The sequence below is a fragment of the Microtus pennsylvanicus genome, chromosome 3, assembly GCF_037038515.1.
Source record: "Microtus pennsylvanicus isolate mMicPen1 chromosome 3, mMicPen1.hap1, whole genome shotgun sequence".
Taxonomy (NCBI): Eukaryota; Metazoa; Chordata; class Mammalia; order Rodentia; family Cricetidae; genus Microtus; species Microtus pennsylvanicus.
In genome coordinates this window covers 85521691-85543684 of record NC_134581.1, presented here as the reverse complement: position 1 = coordinate 85543684, position 21994 = coordinate 85521691, and the positions used below count along the sequence as shown (strand labels likewise).

Below are 21994 nucleotides of genomic sequence, written 5' to 3'. Positions count from 1 at the left end.
AAGATTTACACAGTGGAAATGTTTATGAAGCGTGTGCAAAGACTGAATGAGGAGGACACAGAGGGACAAGTGAAACCAAGTGACAATAGCGTCAGAAGACCTGGAGAGAAAGAACCAGACTGGAAAGGAGAGTTCCCTCAGGCCAGAAGAGTCTAGCTGGCAGATTGGCTCTTTCCTCCAAAGAGAGGAAGGCAATAATAGTACATCCTTAGGTCACTCATAGCCCAGTTTGCACAGAAGCCATGCCTACCTCCTCCCTGAAGAATATTCCTGTAGAGAACCATGAATAGATTTGTCTGACACCTGGGTAGGCCTGAGCAAGCTAGAGCCCCTCTGTAGCAGGAGAAATCCCAAGCTCCTACTTCTATGTCAAAGTCTCTCACAGAATGCCTCAGCCTGCCCAGATGTCCCTGCATAGATCCAGTCCTACCTGGTGACCCTTTGCCCAGTCCTGCCTCATCCATTCCTTTTGTCTACAGTTGAGTATCCCCTCTACCTGACCATTCACCCAAATAGTCCAGGTGGCTCACCATCCTCCTACCTACCCCACAAAGATTCTGGCCAGAGAAACCATGATAACTTGATTGCCTTTTCATATACATCTTGTCTTCTAGATCCTAAGGACTCTGGGGAATTAGAACTGGAGTCTGGAGCCTCCTTAGTCTCTAAGTTTCTCCTGTGACTGGTCTACTCAGCAGATGTATGTCCTACGCTCTCTTTTTAGAGTAGGCACAGTGACTGCAGTCAAGGACAAGGCTTGGTTTCCACTTTCAAAGACTTTGCATCTTGAGAAGACAAATATATAAACAGATCGTTTGTGCTCAGTGCTCGAGAGAGAGGCAGGGGGATTGCAGACAGGGTAGGGATTGTGATCAGCAGGGTAACCTGGGAGATCTGGCCAGATCCAAGTTCAGATCCAGATGTGGAGAACAACAGGGCTCCGAGAGCGGCCCTCTGGGCTCTCCTCTCTGTGCCTTGTTCTGGCTCTTCCACCCCTGCCCTGTCTTCCCCAGTCCCCTCTTTCTCTTACTTTCTACCCAATCCCATTGTTAAATTAGAGATGGTTTCTGGGGACACTGAAGGCTCGGCTGAGGAGAGGCCTAGAAGAAATCTAATAAGTAAATCAGAAGAAAGAATGCCCAGGCAGCAAGCAGGAGGACAGAGGAAAATGAGAAACTATAGTTACGGGCACCTGGGAGAGTCCTAATTGACAGGGCAGCCTGAGTTCCATGGCCTCAGACAGAATTTAGAATTTGGGTTTTATGCTCACTTGTATTTGAAAACCAGCTACTCTTCTCTTCCCTCATGGTGAATTCCCAGGGTTCATGATGGGACCCCTGAAACCCACATTACCACCACCTGCTTTAGGTGACATGTTCAGCCTCCAGTTCCATAGATGACTGGAGGGTAAGGAAGAGCCTTACATAGCTATTGACAAATTCAGACAGGGAGCCCTTCTGTGGCCATTGGTTCCTGGAGGTGACATAGGGAGGTGGCAAGTGGTGGAGGGAGAAGGATGAACTGAGGTTCCTTCATGTCTGGTCCTATTTCTCTCTAGCTGTGTGGCTTCAGGTGACTGGGGCACCTTGATGGTCCTCGGTGTTAGCCTAAGTCAAGATGGGTATAAATCCCCATCTCTAGCTGTGCTGCCAATAGCAAAAGGCTGCATGGAAAGGATCTCACGTGAGATGCCTCCTCACAGATGGTCCTCAGCACATGGCTGTCTCCCCACACAGGAAGTAGCAAGCCCATAACCTTGTGATATGAAGGGATAATTTTTATACCTCCAAGAACATGATGTGTCCTTGAGACAGAAGAAGAACTTGGGCTTGGTCAAAAGCACAGCAGGCTATTGCTATACACTGCATTATACAGCTTCCTAGGTTCTCCAGGAAAGAGAGGCAGATGCTGGAGTCTCCCCCGGGGGTCTGCATAAGGAATATACACACTTGCAACACCCCTTCACACACACACACACACTTCTGCAGCCCTCACTGCTCACCACATAAGGGATGTACCAAACTCCACAATCTTATCCCACCTCCCATCTCACTGCCATTCATACTGTTAAAGACACACCACCCCAAGGGAAGTCACACCAACACCCAGAGCCATTTGCTTTCCCTTCCAAAGCTGTGAGTCAGGCTCCTGTGGCAGCAAATTCCCATTTTATCTTATTTCTCTCTTCTGAGACACAAAAGGACAGTGGGAAGCCAAGGTTTCCCAGGCCAGGGAGTGTTTCCTGAGCTGCAAGCATCCAAGCGCTCAAGGGGCCAAGGGACCTTTCTCTTACAGAGCAGATTTCTGTTGAACTTGACTTTAGCTCTTCAGAGACAAAAACCACAGGTTCCAGAGTAATGAGCTTCCTGTCTGCAGAAGGATCTAAGGGGAAGTTATGTCACTTTCTCAACGCTGCTACAAAGGAGGTTTTCCGTTGGGTATGACAGTGAAATTGTGTGATCCCCAAGCCCCTTCTGTGCAGAGAACCTGATGCCAGGAGGTCTTCACTTAGCTGCTTACCTGAAGGGCCCTGGCAAGGGTGATGTGTACAGTGGATTCTGGAAAAACGATTACCAACTAGGGTCCCCTCACCCTTGAGTTAATAGACACCCCACAATGATCCAATAGAAAGTCCCAAACCTTCTTCCCAAGAGACCTGGCATTTCCCAGGTTCTGCCCTGCCCCTAGCCCTCCACCTGGCTGAGTTCAGAAGTCCAGAGAGTAAGTTTGTTTCAGATGATATTTTGATGAATTTAGATCCCATCTCACTCAGTTTATTGATCCTGAGAAAACCACCCAACTGCATTCTTAATCCATGTGCCAAGCACTGGGCCAATAAGAGGCGCTGCCAAGACAAACATGTTGCTGAGCCTCTTAGTGACAGAAAATCTAGAAGAGTCTCCTTCTCCTTTCCTTTCACAGCAGGCCCCCACCAACACGGGGAGAAACTCAGAAAACTGCAGGGCATCACAGGGAAAGTACAGGTCTTTATGCACACTTTAGGTCTCTAGCCATTGGGCACTGAGCTTAATTTTCTCATCTGAGAAGTGAAATGAGGGTTCTCTCCATGGGTGCAGCGTGGTGTGAAGGTATCACAGTCCTGTGAAGACATTGAGCACCGAGTGAGTACATGTACCACACCATGCATGTGTAAGTCAGAGGATGGTCTGTGGAATTAGTCCTCTCCTTTAGCTTCATGTGGGCTCCAGGGATGGAACTAACTTCGTCAGGCTTCCAGCTTTTAGTCGCAAGTGTCTTTATGTAATGAGATACCCTACTGGCAGAGGGCTGCTCCATTTCGTGTATTTAAAAAGCACTGACGGTGGATAGCAGTGGTCAGGAGCCAATGGGCCATTGGAGGATGGCGCAGCAGCGTGAGAAGCCCCACAGACTGGGGAGCAGCCACTGGCCCAAGCTTCTTGAATTGGCTTCTCTTGGCCTCCAATGCTAGGAGAGACCCTAGCTAGTAGGCCTTCAGTCGGTAGCTCAGGGCTTCCTGCTCAGCGGACCTTCTATTTGAATGATTCTGCCTCTTAGACAAGACTCCCTAGCTCTCACCAGTCTAGAATCGTCCTTCCTTTGGGCACTGTGCCTCCAGCCTCCGTGATTACCCTACGATCATCCTCAGTGACCCCACCAGGGCCTGAGAAGAAACCCCAGGTGTTTTCACCATGCAGACAGGTTACAGACGCACAGTCATTCCCACCTCCCGCCTCCCTGTAAGCCCTAAAAGCTCTATTGCCTCTGACCAGGCCTGAAAAACACCAGCACCAGTCAAGATCTCTTCTGGCCCTACTCATTCCTACAAAGCAACGCTTAAGTGAGCTAGAGATGAGGCTATGGGGTAGGGCAGCACGGGTGGAGGAAATGAAGACGTACCATTATCTCTTCGAGGAAATTACATCCAAATTGTCAGCTCAGTCTGGAATTCCTTCCCACTGTTACAAGTGAGCATGAATACATGCATGCAAGCATGGGTACGCGCACTCACTCACACACACACACATGCACGCACACACACACACACACCTTATCTTCTGCCCTGGTGGATCTGTTAGGTGGTATAGCCCTAAATGGGTCATCTCTCTGGAACCTGGGATTGCTATGCAAGGCTCGCGTAGCCCCTTGTGTGCCCCTTCACAATCAGCCCCCTGCTGAGCCCACCCAGCAGGAAGTAAACTTTCACATTCCAGTTAAGTGGTGTCTGGCTGCTCTGAATCACCCTTCTGGATCTGTTTGAAGCCAAGTTCTTAATCAAAGCTATCAGGCTCTCCTTGGCCCCCTCTGCTGAAAGGTTGCCATTAAAGAGGAAGGAAAAACCTTCGGTTTTGAGGCAAGGTCTCACGCTTTTATCTGGAGTTCTGAGGGAAATGGAGGGGCTTGGTTTTACCCCAAGCTCCATGTTCAAATTACAATTCTGCTGTTAGCAGCGTCAGACAAGATGTGGAGCATCTCTGAAGTCAGCAAATGCTTACAGGGCGAAGGGAGACACACATTTAGTGAACACATCCTCCACTGCAAGGCTCCACCCATGTGTTAGTTGCTGGTCATTTCCAGTCACAACCTGGGTTCCGTACCCTCTGAACTGTGGTCTAATCACCCCAGAGGAAGTCCCTTGCCTGGACCTCCGTAGATCTTTCTGTAGAACTTTCTAGAATTAACAGGTCTTCTAAGGCATCTGTGTCCACAATGATGCTAGTAGCATCAGAGCAGAGGCATTGCCTGGCAACAAAGCCTCTCCTGTGACCTTCATTGTAACCTTGACCCAGAGCAGCCCTGCAGTCTTGTCAAGGGAATCTACATTTGAGGGATTTGTTTGTTTGTGTGTGTGTTTGAGAAAGCAAAAGAAATATTGAGCTAAAGTCTCCATCCAGCTACATGGGTAGCTGGATAAATAATTACTAAATAAATAAATAAGGGAAAATAAACAAAGAAAGCCTCCAATGAGCTTGAATTGCTGCCGTGCTGAGAGGTAACTGGCAGATTCAATTTAATTATAAGATACAGAATTGTAATGGAGTGTGCAGGGCTCTGGGAGGTTTTCCGCAATGCATGGGCAGCGGGGAGCCCTGACTGTTCCTGGACACATTCTAACCTGCCCCCACTGCCTTCCTTGCCCCGGTAGGCATGGAGCGGGAGGCAGCGCAACTGCCTGCGCCCTGGAGGCCCAGTCTCCCTACGCCCTGAACCTAGTCCACGCCTGGCTAGCCTCTGCTCCCAAGGTGGCTCAGATGAGAATGCCCTGGAGGACGGTCCAGGCCAGCAGGAAGGGGGGGGGAGGGTAGAAACTCTGTGCCTCACACCTGCCCCCTTCTCCCCAGCAGAGGTGAGCAGTGTGAATGGACAAGGCCCACCCTGCAAGGCCAGGCATGGCCACCAGATTGTGAAGGCAGCAGCTCTCACTGGGCGGTGACCAGGGACAACAGCATGACATCATCACCCTTCTGTAGGATATGACCCATGACCCGCTGTCCTGCAGGAACCTAGTCTGCCCTTGTGCCATAAGGTCCCTGAAAGCCTATTCGCTATAGCTGTTAGGACAGTTTTTCTTCTCCCTTTCCACCTTCCCTCTCTTTCTGTCCCCATCATGTTTGGTGGGAGGCACATTGGGGGATGGGGATAGTGAAAGCAAATCTGAGTACGCTTGCCTGACTCCAGTGATACGTTCTCAGGGTACCTTCTCAGTCCTCCACGGTCAAATTTCATTTGGACCATAAATGTGTAATCAAGGGGTTTCTAAGTACATCACCAAGTCACAGCCATGCCTCTGCTGCTAGCCCACCCTGAGCAGGAGCCTAGCTGCGGTCTTGCCTCCTGCACCCCTATTCACTGCCTGTACCAGCCCCCAGCAACTTTTCCTTCCCCAGGTCCCGACCCCCACAAAGGGGTCGGTGCACCCCATTTTTAAGCAGTGATGCCTCCCCCATCAGCCAGCACTCTGCTGGTCCCCTCTTCCCCAGGTGGGTCTTCAAGGCAATATTTGCATTCTCACGCTATGTCCCAGGAGAAGGGCCCAGACCTGTGTTCCAACCAAGCAAGCCTATGTTTAATCATGGCTTCTCTACCCCGCAAAGGCAAGTTCAGAAAAATTAATCAGCTTTCTGGGGCCCCACTTGTGCAGCAGAGCTAATGTTCATATCTTCACTAATCTGTGTGAGGTTACATTCGCAAGCTAAGCTGATCTTCGAGCATCACTGGGGGCCTCTGCCTTCCCAAAGATCTGGGCCTCAAGGGACCTGTAGGTGGTGGAACAGGACTCTTAGAGGTGAGGTGGAACTTCCCAGAGCCCAGACTACCCTTATGCTTAATTTTTTTTTTGAAAACTGTTGGTCATATTAGAAAAAATAAAAAAATCAGAAGATTCCCTCTTTCTGCCTGGCCTGCCAGCCATGATTGACAGGATACCCTGGGCTGAGAATCCCCAGGGGCAGGACACACAGCTGCCATGCATCTGTCCCCATTCAAACAGTAATCACAGACATCCAACTTTCTCACAGAAAAGGATAAAAGCCTTGCAGGCATGTGGCCCTGGGCAGCACCTGTTCCTTACAGGTTAAATGGACTGCTAACAAGCCAGGGGAGGAAGGGCTAGGACGGCTTTCAGGATCCTATTTCTCTATTGTGTGCCTCACAGAGCGATAACTCGCTGGAGTTTCCATCCCGAGTGAGACAAGCTGAGGAATCCTTATATCTGAGCTAAAACTGTTGCCCACAAAATTCTTCAACCCAAACTATTAAATGCCCCCCTGCAGAAATCCTACCAGAGACCCAAAGAATGGAGGTTATGGTTTGGTTTACCGACCTCAACGCTTATTGACTGTATGGCCATGAAGATGTTATTAATATTTAGCCTTTTGGTTCCTCCCTCTCCTCTTCCATCAGATTAAAATATCATATAGGGTTTCTGAGGACTGACACATTGCCCACAAAATAGCCTAAAAATTAGTGAACTGGAGTCCTTTGGCGCCAGGCAACTTTGATGATGATGAAGGTGAACTTGGCTACCATGAAAATAGACAAGGCTCAGCTGCGTCCAGAACCCAAGGAGAAAGCCTAGTCCTCACTCCAGTATGTAGAGGGTCATGGTGGACTCTCCCAGCCCAGAGTCCTCACTGATAGCAAAGCACCTGAAGGCGGCACCTTCAGAGCCAGATGGTAGCCCTGCCGGAATTCCAGGCAGTTCATCAGCTGACAGAAGGACCCCAGGCAGGGTTGGAGGGAAAGTGCCAGAGAAGAAGGGTAACAGGAGCCAGGCATGGCCACAGTGAGCAGCCATAGGGATGAAACTCAGACTCAACAGGGAGTTGTGTCTTGCAGAGAAGAGATTGGAGTGCGACACATTGTGCCCAGAGCAGGGTCAGCCAGATCACATGGTGCCAAGTCTCTCTGCTCAGCTGCAGCAGGCTCTGCGCAAACTGCTTGACCCTCTAAAATGTCAGCCAGTAAGGGTCGGGGACAGGGGAGTCCCTTTATAAATAAACCAAACGCATGACAATGTCTATTTCTATGATGTGAAAAAGTAAAACAAGACAAAAGGACACCAAGAAGGCTTAGCAGGTAAACACACTTACCACATGTGACGAGCTACGTTTAATTCCTGCAATCCAGAGTGGAAGGAGAAAATTGACTCCTAGAAATTGTTATCTAACCTCCATGTGCACAGTGCTGCGCACGCATGCGTGCACACACACACACACACACACACACACACACACACACACACACACACAAAATGATGCCCATGAAGAAGAAGTACTTTTAAAACAATGTACGAAGTCCCACGCCTACAGCTGTGCCATCATTGTTGGCTGGCTTTTCCCTCCCTGAGAGTCAGAGGCTTAAGCCAGCAGGACAAAGATTTGGAGGAGTCAAAGGGCTGGTGACCACATGGCCACCCAGATTTCCTATAGGCAAATGGGATGTGGGGCCAATAGTAAAAGACTATTCTAGATCCCACAGCGGGTGGCGAGGAGCTGTTAATAACACTGTCTGCCTTAGTGGATAGGGCTAAGCCAGCAAGCAATGGCACAGCTGAGGCAGGCTTAGGAGGACAGGAGGAAGCAAAGGCCACCCACTGTCAGTGACTGTTACCCTGTACAAAACCACTACGAAGTTTTGATCAGCAGGTGTCCGGGGAAGCCTTGTTTCCTGCAGGAGCAAGTGAGGATGGACTGGGGGACACAGAAGGTCCTTGGAATTATTACCACTGAGTGTCAACTTCCTGAAAGACAGGAGCTCAACACAGCTTTTTATGCAATCCATTATTTAAAAAAAAACAACTCACTGTAAGAACACAGCTGTTCCAAGTTTCTCTTATAAGAATTTAATTGGTATGTAATAGCATAGTTAATTAAATACAAATCAATAGTTTAAAACAACTAATTGATACTTAATATGAATGGGGGAGAACTTGGTTCTAATATAATTAACTCATATTAAATTAGCTATGAAATAACAATTATGTCTTTACAACAATGTAAAGTTTATGGTTCTTTAATAAACTTAGATTAGCAAGCAATGAGACTCAAAAATTATGAAACAGGTATTATTGGCCTATTAAACATTTATGATGTGTCCTGGAGGGCTGAGTCCAGGCATCTAGTCAATATGAGCAAAGCTTTCTGAATCTTCTCCTCGGGTCTCTTTATTACAGGAGTTGATCAGAAAACAGGGATCTCGCTGATTTATGGGCACCCTAATTGCATGTGATGTGAGAGATTATACTGAAAATAGCACCAGGTAGAAGTGGGGCTGGAAGCTGGAGTTCAGCAGAATGGAGGCAAAAACTTCCCAAACACATGACCTGCAGTTCTGCAGATGGCAAGGCATCCAGGGACAGAATGGCTAGCCATGGCTACAGATAGCAGCCACCTGTGAGATGTCGCTGGGCACACACACCTGAAAGAGAGCCCCAGGGCCAATTGCAGCCCTTGCGACCTCTGGAAGAGGGCATCTCTTGCCATCTCTCCCAGATCTCATCTCTTGCTTCTTCCTCCGACAAGGACCACCACTCGAGGGGAAATGACATGATGTCACCTTGCGACTACGCCTTACTGAACATTTACCTGTCTTAGATTTTCGTGTATCTTTCACAAGTGAGGGCTGCACATTCAGAACCCCCAAATCCAACATGGAAGATGCTCCAACATCTGAAAAGTCATATCCAGGAAGCGTAGGATGTCCGAGTTTTTCAAGCATGGGGGCTTCCTATTAGAAATAGTCAAATGGGGAAAGAATACACAATATTCTCTAAACCGGAAATTCCAAAATCTGAAGCACTTCTGGCCCCATGCATTTGGAGAAAGACTGCTCAACCCATATATGCCTGTGTAAACCAATTGGATAAGTATTTTGCTGGGGTAGGAAGCTTGCCTTATGTACGGTGGCCTCTGAATGTTTGTGGAGTGGATATTACCCTGTCAATTTTTGTTAATATATTCTGGCTGGGGAGGGTAGGATTTTTCCCTACAAGACTTCCATCCTCTCAGCTAAATACGGCTGATTAAAAGTTTACTTCAGACTAAAACCCCTGCTCAAATTATTACCTGGGTCTCTTTTGTTTGGGAACTTGATGGCCACAGTGCCCCCATCGCTGCCCTATAGCACAGTCAGCCCATTTTGTGATCACACTAAATCTGATACAGACATAAGAGTCCTTTGATCTTTCCAGTGAAGAAGACACTGTGGCCACCTCTGCCTCCTCTCTTGAGCTAAACATTCCTTTAGTTCCAAGGTCTCATCCTGAAGAACCTTTTCAGACTCACTAGCTTCTCCTTGTTTCCAGGACTCCTAGGCCCTAAGTCTCCCCTGTAACCGCATCTTTCTAACTCTCTCCAACTCTTCCAGTTCATCTGACTTGTGGCTACCACGCTGACCTGAGAGTTCAACACGGGATTTAGTGAGGTCCTTCCCTCCGCATGTTTCTGTTTCCCTGTCTGTAAGGAAAGAGGAGAGTCCTTGACCTCCAACCCTGACTAATGTTTGCCCCGGTCAAACTCATCCTTTTTAGGGACTTTATTCTCACCTCTTTTTATCGTACATTGGCTTTTTGGATTTTCACGTAAATCATGCAAGGGAGATATTAGAAGAGGTAATTTATAGATGGAAAGGGGGAAGAGACGCTCAGGGAGCCTGTGGGACCATTCGCTGCTGAGTGCTGCATCGCTGTATCTGCCAGCTCTGTTCATTCGGAAGCATCAGGACCTCCCAGCAACTCCAACCAGGTCCAGCTGGCGTTTCCTCCATATGGTCCGAGGCACCATCTGGGGAATTCAGGCTATTTTCAGCCATTCTGCTGCTCTCTGTGTTGGGATGGCAAGGATCTGGAGGCTCTGTGAATCCCCCTCTTTGTGTCCTTCTACCTGTTTCCAGATCTCTGCTGTGTTCTCAGAGCAAGAAGGGGCAGCAGATGGAAAACCATCGTCTCTCACCTGGAGCATAGCAGGACTCTCCTGGCTGCTCTCGCCGTTCTCTGGGCTTCTCTCTTCCTCATATCATCTACACTGAGATAAAGTCTTCTTTAGTCAGGGCATAATGGCCTCCCATTCCCAGCTTAGCCATTCTCAGGGCTCCCTGCACCCTGTAGGAAAAGGTACAGACTCCAGGGAGGCTCCTCAGCTGCCTCATGGATCTGGCCTCAGCCTGTTCCTCCTCCCTCATCTCCCCTCTGTCCTGAAATCTTGACAGCTGCCCACCAGCAATACTCTAGTTTCTGTTTGGGAACTTGTAGATGCTTGCTGGAGTCAAATAGTTTCAGGAGGTAAAGTGCTAATCTCATTTTCAATGTTTTACTAAGGACACACTAATTGTACAAGGTAATAGGTTTTATTTTGATGTTTTCATATACATATATAATGTGCCTCGATTGTATTCTAATTGCCCTCACTTCAACCCTCCCTCCATACCTCTGGTCACCTTCCTCTTCCCAAATAACTTCCCTTTTGTTTCCTTGTCTTTGTAAACATAGAGTCTGCACAGAAGAGAAGGCATGTGATAGTTGTCTTCCTGAACCTGGCTTATTTCACTTGATGTAATGATCACCAGCTCGACTGGTTTTTCCCACAAGTGACATGAGTTCACTCTTCTTTATGGCTGAATAAAATCCAATTGTGTGTGTAACACATTTTCTTCATCCAGTCGTCCATTGATGGCCATCTCAGAGATGATGTTACAACTTGGCTATTGGGTGTGCAGATGTCTCTGAGGTCTGCTGACTTAGACTCCTTCAGGTATAGTCCTAGGAATAATACAGCTGCAAAATCTGGCGTTTCTCCTCTTAGACATCCTAGGAGCCTCCATCCTGATTTCCCTAATGGCTGCCCTATCTTGTATCTCTATCAACAGTGTCTAGGTGTTAGAAAAGGCTAGTCTTCAGCAACTGAGTGAGATAGTGACCATGGCAACATGGCCAGAAACTAACTTAGCCACAGATGGGAACTTTTGTCATTATCCCATCCAGCTGCCATGAGGAAGTAGGCTGGGAACAGAATGGAAGTCCCCCTACAAACAGCCATGCACTTACATTCGGACAAAACTCCTTCCTGTCTATTGCTCCCGTTCTAACTAGCATTACTTGAGGGCTCATTGGTCCCTAGATGGGGAACAAGAAGCAGAAAGCAAAATTCTCGCAGCATCCCAGACGGTCCATGAATGCTGCTAGGCACACAGGCACGCAGCAGCCTTCTCTCCCTGCTGCTCTCTTCCCCATTGTGTTTTGTGCCCATCAACACTACAGTCCAATGGCAGCACCTCTGATCAGTGTTCTCCCGTCATCTGGAGCCCAGTGAGTGTGTGACACTCTTCTCTAAGTGTAACTCTGTGACCAAGTGAAGGAGGTGAAGAGAATCACAGACACTGGAAATAACCGAGTCACACTGAAAAGCCAGCCCCTCCCCTTCCTGTCTGCAGCAGTTAGCTAGCGCTGCTATAACGAAGTATCACACAGTGGGAGACCAACACTGAAAAATGCTTTCACAATTCCAAAGGCTAGGACCGCAAGATCAAGATGCCAGTGGGTTTCGGTCCTTCTGAAAGCTGTAGGGAAGGACTTGTTAAAAATCTTTCTCCCTCTGTCTTAGAAATTACCATCTTCATGTTCGTGTGTTATTCTCTCTCCCTTCTTCCCTCCCTCCCTCTCTCCCCCCTCATATGTTTCCTTCAACTTCCCTTTTTATAAGGACACCAGTGATATTGTACTAGGGCCAATCCTAATGACCTTGTTTTAACCTGACCACCTCTGCAAAGTCCCAGTCCACATAGGGATGAGTGCTTTGGTGGTGAGGGGAATGGGTGAGATATGAATAGGAGAGGGTGTATCCAATTCATCTCTGGTACTCTTTGGACTGTTTTGTCTTACAGTATTTATAGGCATAGCATCCCTAAGAACTAGCCTTGAAACCAGCCCTTAGTTCTAGGATGAGAACCAACAGCAGCTAGGTCTTTGGCCCTGAAGCATCATTTTTAGTTCTCTAAGCCTTGGTTTCTAAATTCAAAATGAAGGAAATAATTTGCACCTTGCTTACTCTGCCAAGCTACTGTGAGCATCTAATGAGACAGTAAATATGCCAGCATTGTGAAAAAAAAAATAAGTGTGCCCTGAATGGGATACAGCATCGCCGGGTCATGATTAGTAGAAGCAGTGAGAATAAAGGATCTGGAGCCTAGGAAGAGCCCCAGCCCCAGCCTGCGAGCTGAAGAAACCTGCTCCACTTAAAAAGTCATCCTTTTTATTTCTCCCTGGAGAATACCCCACAGTGTTCCCTACTTGTAGAACAGTTCCCTGTTTGGATGAATTACAAGTTTCATTCACTCCGCAAGCATCCCAACCCAACCTACATACATCCTGCTACAGCCAAGCTCCATTCCGGCTTGAGTTCCAGGGAACTGCTCACCCCATCCCTGACATTTCTGAATCCGCCCTTCCTTTAAGTCAGCCATCCTCTGGCCCAGCACTTGCCATGAGCAAGACACTGAACCTGGTAGGAGGGGCTCAGGGCTGGAAAAGGATATTCTGGATCTTCTGTTGCTCACAGTCCATAGCCCAAAAGTTCCCAGGGTGCCAAACATCCCTTCTGCTTAAGAAACACCCCTGTTCTGATACCTGTTTTTGTGCACATAGCATTGATTAAGTCTTTGCCCTCCTCAGACAGTGCCCTTACAAGCCAACTACAAATGACCTTAAACTTTGCTATGAACGGTCTTTCTAAGCCAAGGCTCCCTTCATTCATTTTCCACCAGGCCTTTGGGGAGTCTGAGGGGTTCTGACACTGATGAAGCCAAAGAGGGCAGCCTACTTGTAGCAAACCTCATATCCCCCATACCTTGAGGTTCAAAACTAACATCTGTGATTTCACTCTCCTGTCCATCTCAGAGACAAGCAAGGGGACAGGCTGGTGCTGGACGACCTCACAAAAAAGATCACCTTCTCTCTGTAGTGTTGTATTATAGTCTCCCCTAATAGCCTCATGGTTTTTTGGTTTTGGATTTATTTAACTTGAATGTTTCCCCAAGCCCACATGACTCCTTTTTGCTTCCTCCTCGGTCTACGTATGATCAAGTATGTCTGACAATGCTCTTCATCCCCAGAGGGGCACTCACATTCCCCTGCCTCATCCACTTCTGTCCCTGCCGTGGGCTTCCATGTGTGGATTTGGTGAGTTCTATTTTGGCTCCACAAGTCTCTTGGAAGAGCATCCCAGATTTTGCGTGTGACAAGCTAGCTACTCCTCACTTCAGTGGTCCTCCAGCTCACTTGTTCTCAGAGGGATCCCCATGGCTTCCCCCCACTTCTCAGCAAAGACTCCGCCAGAGAGCCCTCTCACTTAATAAATTTCTGCAGTGTGCTTATTAGCGCCTTGTAATGTAGCCGCCTAAATAATTAAGACTAACCCACACGTGTCAAATTAAATGAGCCAAATACATTGAGAAATTACCTCGTCCTCAATTTCTTTTATTAATCAGAGCTTTTTTAAAAAAAACTATTTCCCTGCTCATTTACAAAAATCAAGTATAGTCAGAGAGACTCTTGCTTATAATAAGTGTGTGAGTGCTCAACCACCCCTCCACCACTCACTTGGGAGGGATCCTAGTACAGGACACATAAAATATAAGTTAGTTCGCGTCGTTGAGACAGACACTGTGGAAAACTAGATAAGACAGGTTGTTCATACTCCAATCTTTATAACTTCCCCTTATGTTCACCTGCGAGTGTGGGAAACTGCTCAGAAGAGAGAGGAAACATCAGCCACATCCTTCAGCTTCTTCTGCCCTCCTTCCTCAGTGCACCCATAGAGTCCCTGCTAGGCTCAATCTAGTAGCCCATGCTCCCCCTTCCAGTGGAAGCCACCACTGATTGCTTTGGGCAGGTATAAGCCAATGATAAATATAATAGGAACCATCAACCATCATGTCCTCTGTGCCTGTCTTCCTAACGGTCAGGCTAAGTCTTCCTATTGGCAGCTCCTGGACTTTAGATGCAAGCTCAGGCAAAAAGCTTTTGTTAGCTGGAGCTAGGAGCCTCCTCACAGCGTGTGCGTCCGCTGGCCCCTCTGCACGCCGCATTCCTGCCTTTTGGAGGTGACTATTAGAAGGAATCCACAAATATAGTAAGTAAACATCAAAGGGGCTTTGATCCACACGGCCCTTGACAGAACAGGAGCCCCTGAAGAAAGGACCAAGGCCTTGGATGGGAGAACTTAACATGTCAGCTTGGGCGCCAGAGATATGAAGCTGTTTGAAATGAGGGTGGTTTGGCTGCGCCTTCAGATGCGTGAGCGAGTGTGCAGGGGGAAGGCAGGGAAGGTGCCTTCAGAAACAGCACCCCTGGATCTGCCTCTCTGCTCTTCACTGATACTCAATAACTCCCTTTAAAGGATCAGGAGATCAAAGCTGGTGACCTCCCTGGGCTGTGGCATCCTACCACCACCTGCCAAGCTTTGTTTTTTCCTAGGACATGAGCCCCTAAGCTTGAGTTATCTGTTCTCGGGGGTCCTACACCCCTTTTCATGCTGTTGTCTTCAGAGGCTGGACCTGAGCAGCAGCAGAGAGATGCTGAGCATCATGAGCAGAGGCAGGAGGACTCATCCCACTCTTCCTAGTCTCTGACAAAGACACCTGCAGATGGAAGGCCAAGGACACACCCAGGCCACGGACAGGTGTGGCACCGCTCAGTAGAAGCCTCCTTCTCTGAGATTGTGGGTGGAAGCAGCCGTGTAGCAGGAATCCTGACAAGATTCTGTGGGGTGTGGTTGCAGTCACATGCTCTCTAGGACAATATCAGGTGCCCATTTGCCCAGTTTAGGGCAGCAGTCACATTTGTTGGGTTTCCGAACAAACAGGTGGGAATGAGGAGGCGAAAGCATCAAAGGCAGTCCCTCAACACTGTTGAGCCCCCCACCCTCCGTCGGTGTCGTGTGAACATCAATGGCTTATCCACATAGGGCAAAGCATTGCCGTGGAGTCAAAAATTAAAGTGGATGTGAAATTGTTTCAGAATTCTTAAAGCACCCAAGACAAGTCAGGACTAAAAGCCAAATACCAGAGTGTTTAGCTTGCCTTCTAGTGAAGCAGATGAACTCAAGTCCAACACTCACACATAACAGAAGCTGGTTTATAAAATACTCTGCAAAAGACAGCACCCGGGATTTGTTACCCAAAGTTGCTCTTCTTGTTCTTCTGGGAATGTCAACCAGGCTATGGGTTCTCATGTCTCTCAGTACTGCTGATCCCTGTGCTCTACGTCTATACTTCCCAAGTTCTAGATGCTACTGCTGAACAGTGCCTGCCCATTGAACCAGCAACTGCAGAAACCCACCCTTCCAGAAGGTTGAACACACCCCGCATATCCCTCGTCTCTGTCTTCTCCACTCTCTCTTTTCATCTTGAGTCACCCACTGTGTCTGGTCATGCTATTCCACTCTGGACACTACCAGGGGCTCCTGTTCAGCCAGTCTGAGCATAGTTTCAAAGTGACTTAGTCATGGTCCCCAACCCTAGACTATAAAAATCCCATATAACCCAGAGTAATAGTTATGAGAATGGATTCTAGAGTCTAATTTCAAAATCCTGATTCCGGCACCTGCTTACTTCATGCATTTGGAAATGAAGACTGTAGAAAATGAAAAGCACAAATGCTCTGTGCCTTACACGCTATTGTGGGCATCAAGCAAAGCTACAGACTCTAAGTTATGCCTGGGACATAAGTGCTGTAGAAACATTTATTAATTATCCACAGCCTCCTGCTAAGAAGTCTCCTCACACCTGACCCATTCCCAACTCACCTACCTATATTTTCCTTCCAGAGCTTGGCCTCCAGAAGAGAGGATGCTGTCTGGTGCTGGGCTACATGGCCAAGGACAAGTTTCGGAGAATGAATGAAGGTCAGTGAGAACCTCTCCTCCCATTGTGGGTCAGACAATGAGGGGAGGGTGTGCCTACCACTGTGGTGCAGAGGAACCTGCCCAAGGTACACACGACAGCTCAGGAGGGAGAGTGGGAGGCTCAGCTTGATCTTCGTGGTGCTGTTGACACAGGGAGGTAGCTGTTGCCAAAGCACTGGATGATAATGCATGCTTTTCTTTTGCTATCTCCTCTTCCCCCATGTGTCCCTTACTTTTCTTTCTTTCACTTCCCTGCCTTTGCTCTTCTACCCTCTTACCCAGTCCAGCAAAATCTGTTTCCATTATCATTCTATTTCAAAGTTTTCCCTCCTTCTCTTGAATTGACAGCACCTTATAGGGCACTCAGGAGAATCATAAAGCATAAGACAACATTATACTCCCAGAGCCTGCCCTTAGAAACTTTCCCAACTCCACAGACTGAATTCTGTCTCCCACCCAGGGGTGGTTCTGCCTTCCTCAAGCATGGGGTCTTTCCTGAGGATCACTTGTGTCCCAGAGAACTTGGGAGAATGTATTGACTTTGACATGGGGGCTGGTATGAGAGAATATCACTGTCACTTATGGGTCTGCTGTAATAAAAAGCCAATCCTCTCCATCCCCAGCCATCTGTCTCCATGCAACTAATAACCCTCTTCATCAGATGCCACAGACTGTTTGTCAGGGTTCAAAGGCAGCTAGACAATGGCTGGGGATACCATTTATTCATTAAAGTCAGACAAATGAAGCCTTGGCTTCTTCCCACCAGCCCAGCTTGCCATGAGCTGCTCCCTCCCCCCATCAGGGCTCATAGCTCCAGTTGCTCCCTTCCCACTCCAAGCTAAAGAGAGGCAAAACACCCCTATGATCTGGCCGTGAGTTACATGGTACACAGCCCAGTGCCTCCTCCCTACATTCAACAGCTGCCTCTCCTTCCAAGTCGCCATCCATGACACTCCTGCCTCTGTATGTGGCCCCGACCAGAACCCTGGCTGGCTGTTTTCCCGTCACCAAAACCCATCAAGATGACAGTCTGCTAGGAGTTAGGTCCTAGTAAGTAAGTCCAGGAAGCTCGTATCTCTTACATTCACTGCCTGCCTGTTCAAGAAAACAGCAGCTTCCAGAAGCCACTTATCATCTACAGGAGCCCCATGGCTGAGCACAGCCAGGGGTTTGGGCTGCATACTTGTGGCAAGGCCATCAGTCTTTTTCATTGACTTTTTTTTTCTCTCATCACCCTCTCTGTTCTCAACACAGCCGCCCAGAAGAGAGTGGTAGGCAGTAACTTCTAATTTGTGGGAACTGACAGCGTGGCTCTGTCCGTGGTGCTGAATAGACATGTTCTCTTGCTGAAGATGCTCATTAAAGAAACAGGCTGGGCTCTTAGGGATTGGGAGAGAAAACAAAAGGGAACTGGGCTGCACTTCTATCTTGAAGCTCCAGGTGTCTGACCCCAGCTTCTAAGTGGCCAAGAATCAAGGGGTGTTGAGCAATCTGAGCCAAGATGTGTGATGAGTCTCAACTAACAAAATGGAGACAGCTAGGGGAGCCCCACAGTGTGGTAGAACAGTTATGTGCAGTGTATTAGCTCTGATTCTAGAAGAGTCCAAGTCACAATGGGAAGAAGAGCGAGGTGTCTGCTTCCAGGTCAGACAGACTTGCTTTGCCAAGTGCCAGACAGCACATTTTCTCTCTTCTAAAGCTCATGTTCTCTTTAAGGAAGCAAATGAGAGGCATAGTCTGCTTGGGTTTCTCAAACCTCAACCCATTTTCAGATAAGAAAGGCATCCACAAACACAGAGACTGTTTATGGTTTATAATTATCTCTAAGCAATACTCAAAATAATTATAACCCCTACATGTTAATAATTGAACAGGAATAGCAGCCATGACATCAATCAAGCAACAGACTTCTTGGCCCATGCCAGACAACACACCTCAGTATGATTTGAACAATTGGTAAAATATATAAAAAAAATTCTCCAAGTGGCCAGAATTCAAGAGCTATTGGTATAATTATCTGCTTCTTCCATTAGAGATAAAGTAGGAATCTCTTTATTTCCATTTCAGAATAAATATAAAAGCTTTGCTTGTGCTGTATTAAAGCATATTTGTTTTGTTTAACAGCATCTAATAAGGTGTCTGTCACCCAGGGAGAAGCAATCCCCTATTTCATTTGTTTCCCTGTTAATTTCATATCTCCTTGTATTTTATTTTTTTTCTCCACTACCACCCCCTCCTCCTCACTACATTCCAAAGAATAACAAACATTTGAGAAGGAGCAAAAGGAAAATAATGAATGAACAAGAGCCTTAGAGATCTGGGGCTTGTCGTATGTTAGAGTAATCGCAATTGGTGCTGTTAAACTATACAAAGCAATAAAAAGAAAATGCTATTCAAAAATCATTTAAGGAAGCATCTGATAGTCAATGAGAGAGTTGCTCTATTTGGGAGTGCTTAATAGCTTCTTGGAGAAAATCTGTAGCATTTGCAGGAATGGGGGTGGTTGGTAAATGTTGGGGGAAAGAGTTCTTTCCCATTTGGACTCAACAATCTGGGTATCCAACAGGGCAATAGGCAGAAATCAGCTAAGGGCAGACAAGGATGGAGGGATACAGACGGGCGGGGCCCAGGATATCGGGGATGTCTGATATCATTGTCTCCCAGTGATTAAGAACTCAGGACTTGAAAGGAGCTGTTGGAAAGAGGTTGTTTATTTCTTCATCAAACATTCATTGAAAACCATAAAAATGATACCAATTTTTCATAATAAGTGTCAGGCTCCATTGTAAGCACCGGAGCTGTTAAACTGAATAAGACACAGTCCCTGCCCACAAGGACCTCGCAGGATAATCACAAGGCATGTCTCACTAAAAAAACAGCTCCATGAAAAGCACCTGCTCACGCCTCACCTAACCCAGAGCTCCCCCACCACACACACACACACACACCGTATGTGCCACCTGGTCAACCAGTCTGGTCTCTTTGCCGTGTGTATCACAGTTTGGGATGGCCCATCAACTTCCAGCTTGTGTACTGTGGGGCCCCAGCTGTGGAAGAAGGAAAACCTCACCTCCATCTTTTCACATTCTTGGAACATAGTTCAGTGACTCACACATAGGGAAGAGTCGCTTACGATAATTCCTTAGGTAAATGTTTAATCAGAGGCTGTGAGTCACAATAGAAGAATATCGAAAGTCGCCCTCAAGTATCAGCTGGGTCTTAAGAAGGAACACCTTCTTATATAATGTATCTCTAGGCTGACCATGCTTTAATACCAGAACTTGAAAAGCAGGGGCAAACAGATCTCTGTGAGCTCTAGACCAGTGTGGCCTACATAGCAGGTTCCAGGCCAGTCAGAAACATAGTGAGACCCTGACCGGAGTTGTCTTTCCATCTTCAGCAGCACCCCGAGTCTCAGGTTCCCCTTAGTTACAGGTTTACAGGCCCCTCAGAACCCAGGCAGAGTGGAAGGGAAGATCAGAAAGATTGCCCTTGCCCATTGTGAAACAAAGGCAGAACATTATAGGGAGATCTAGATGGAAGGGCACAAGTCCCTTAGGAACCAGAGAGTTCTGTGAGGCCCATCCTGAGAAGGATAAACAAGGAAGAGTGTGATTAAAGGAGAGAGGGGGCTAGGAATCCTCGGCCCCCTTTCTGACTGGCCCCTGGTCCTGTACTGGAGTGGGGCTACCCAGGTAAGTTTCCTACATAGAGGTGCCCTCTTGAGCTGCAGAGGGAGGCAGACAACAAACTTCCGGGATGTTCAGAATCCCAGTGTGTGGCTGCTTCTCTCCGTTCAGTAAAGGTAAAATAGCAACGCCTCCCAACGCTGGAGCCACACCTCAGACTGACTGAAAACTCTGGCCTCCTGGAGCACCCAAGAAAGATGAAGCCAGATGCTTGGCCCCCGAGCCAGTTCATAGCTCCTGAGTACAGAACAACACGGATCTACTATCCCCTAATAGAGACATTAAAAAAGAGAGCTGTCCCATAGTTGGAGCAAGTATGTGAAGCTTATCCTGACAAGTCCCTGGACACCTAGAGTTCAGCCCTCAAACACAAAGTTGAACAGTTTGGATAAGGTCACTTGTAGGGCTTTATATCAGTTTGCTTTTCTATTGCTGTGATAAAACACTGAACAAAAATAACATGGAAAGGAAAAGGTTTATTTGCCTGACAGTTGAGGGAAGCCAGGGCAGGAGCTCAGGGAAGGAACCTGGAGGCAGGAACATCAAAGAGGAGCGCTGCTTACTGGTTCATCCCTTGCGGCTTGCTCAGCCTGTTTTCCTATGTATAAGAAAACCCCAGGACCACCTGCCCAGGGTGGCACTGCCCATAGTGAGCTGGGCCCTCCCACATTAATGGTCATGAAAATGCCCCCACAGCCTTGCCCACAGACCAAGCGGGCAGAGCAATTCTTCATTTGAAGTTTCCCCTTCCCAGATGATTCTAGCACATGTCAAGCAGACAGAAACCAAACGACAAAGTCTCTAAATTGTGGTGATGAGAACTCTAAACTGCCTCTCAACTCTCTGCCCACACCTTTCTCTCTCTCTCTCTCCCATCCCATAATTTTGCATGCTCGGGTGACCAAGATGGATCCCTGGTCACCAAAGGAGTCGGTTTTAAGTGGAGTGGTTTTACCAATTGCCCCAAAGCACTTCAGCGTTTCTTTCTCCTGCCTCTCCTTGTAGAGAAGATTGAGGTCCTGTTGACTTCGATGCCACCCGACCTGTAAACGAACTGTGCTTCTATCAGTGCAAAGAGGAGAAAGGAGTAGGCAGGCTGGGACTTCTGCCCAAAGCCCAGAACCTAGGAAGGGCAAGACCCACTTGTGGGGGCAGCTCTTGCCACAAGACTCCTTGAGGCCAGTTTGGCTCATGCAGAGGACGCACAATCATTTTCCTGAGAGCATTCCTGAGGTGCCTGCCATGGTCCCCAGGACATTGGCTAATACTGTCATTTTGTTAGTTGGAGCTTTGGGGCACATATTTTTTTCTTATTTCATTTTTCTTGATGATGTGTTTTCCTCCACTGGGGCTACAAAGCTGGTTATTTGTATAACGTCCCTGTTTATTATTTATGGCAAGACCCAGGTTTCCAGGGCACTTTACGATTGTTATTTAATTCACTCAGCATCTTGGAACAAGAGACCAGCTATTTCCATTCTCCTGCCACAATCTGACGGAAGATTCTCAAGCTTTGTCCCAGGCTTATTCCTCCAGCCATCATTCCTACAGAAGACCTGTTTATCCAAGGCCAGAGGGTTTCCTTGTCTGCAGACCAGGCCAAATTACTTTGTAAATTTCCCCTTCCCTCACATTCCTATTGAGATCTCACCATGTCCTGGGGATTTTACCTTCTGGGTATCTTCTGAATTTGCCCCTGCTTTCCCCATCCCCCCTCCTTTTCCTACACTCCCATTCTCTCTCTCCTTCCACCCCTCTCTCCCTCCTCATCTCTCTCCCTCTGCTCATTGTGTCCAACCACCACCCTCAGCCCATTTCATCTCCACACAGAGCCAAAGCCTTGCTTCGAAATGAAAACTTGATACTGTGTTCTAGAAAATACTTCAGTGATTCTCCAATGCTTTTTAGACTATTTAAACCCATTCCATG

The 21994-nt window shown here is 47.6% G+C and overlaps 1 protein-coding gene across 6 annotated transcripts in view; it reads left to right on the top strand.

Annotated features, from left to right (window-relative positions):
* The window catches only part of Kirrel3 (kirre like nephrin family adhesion molecule 3), a 550850-nt gene that overhangs the window by 409885 nt on the left and 118971 nt on the right, over nucleotides 1-21994 (top strand). For all 6 annotated transcript variants that reach the window (XM_075966411.1, XM_075966409.1, XM_075966408.1 and 3 more), the window contains exon 3: nucleotides 16299-16376. In XM_075966411.1, coding sequence (XP_075822526.1) covers nucleotides 16299-16376 — 78 coding nt within the window. The remainder of the gene's footprint in view (nucleotides 1-16298; nucleotides 16377-21994) is intronic.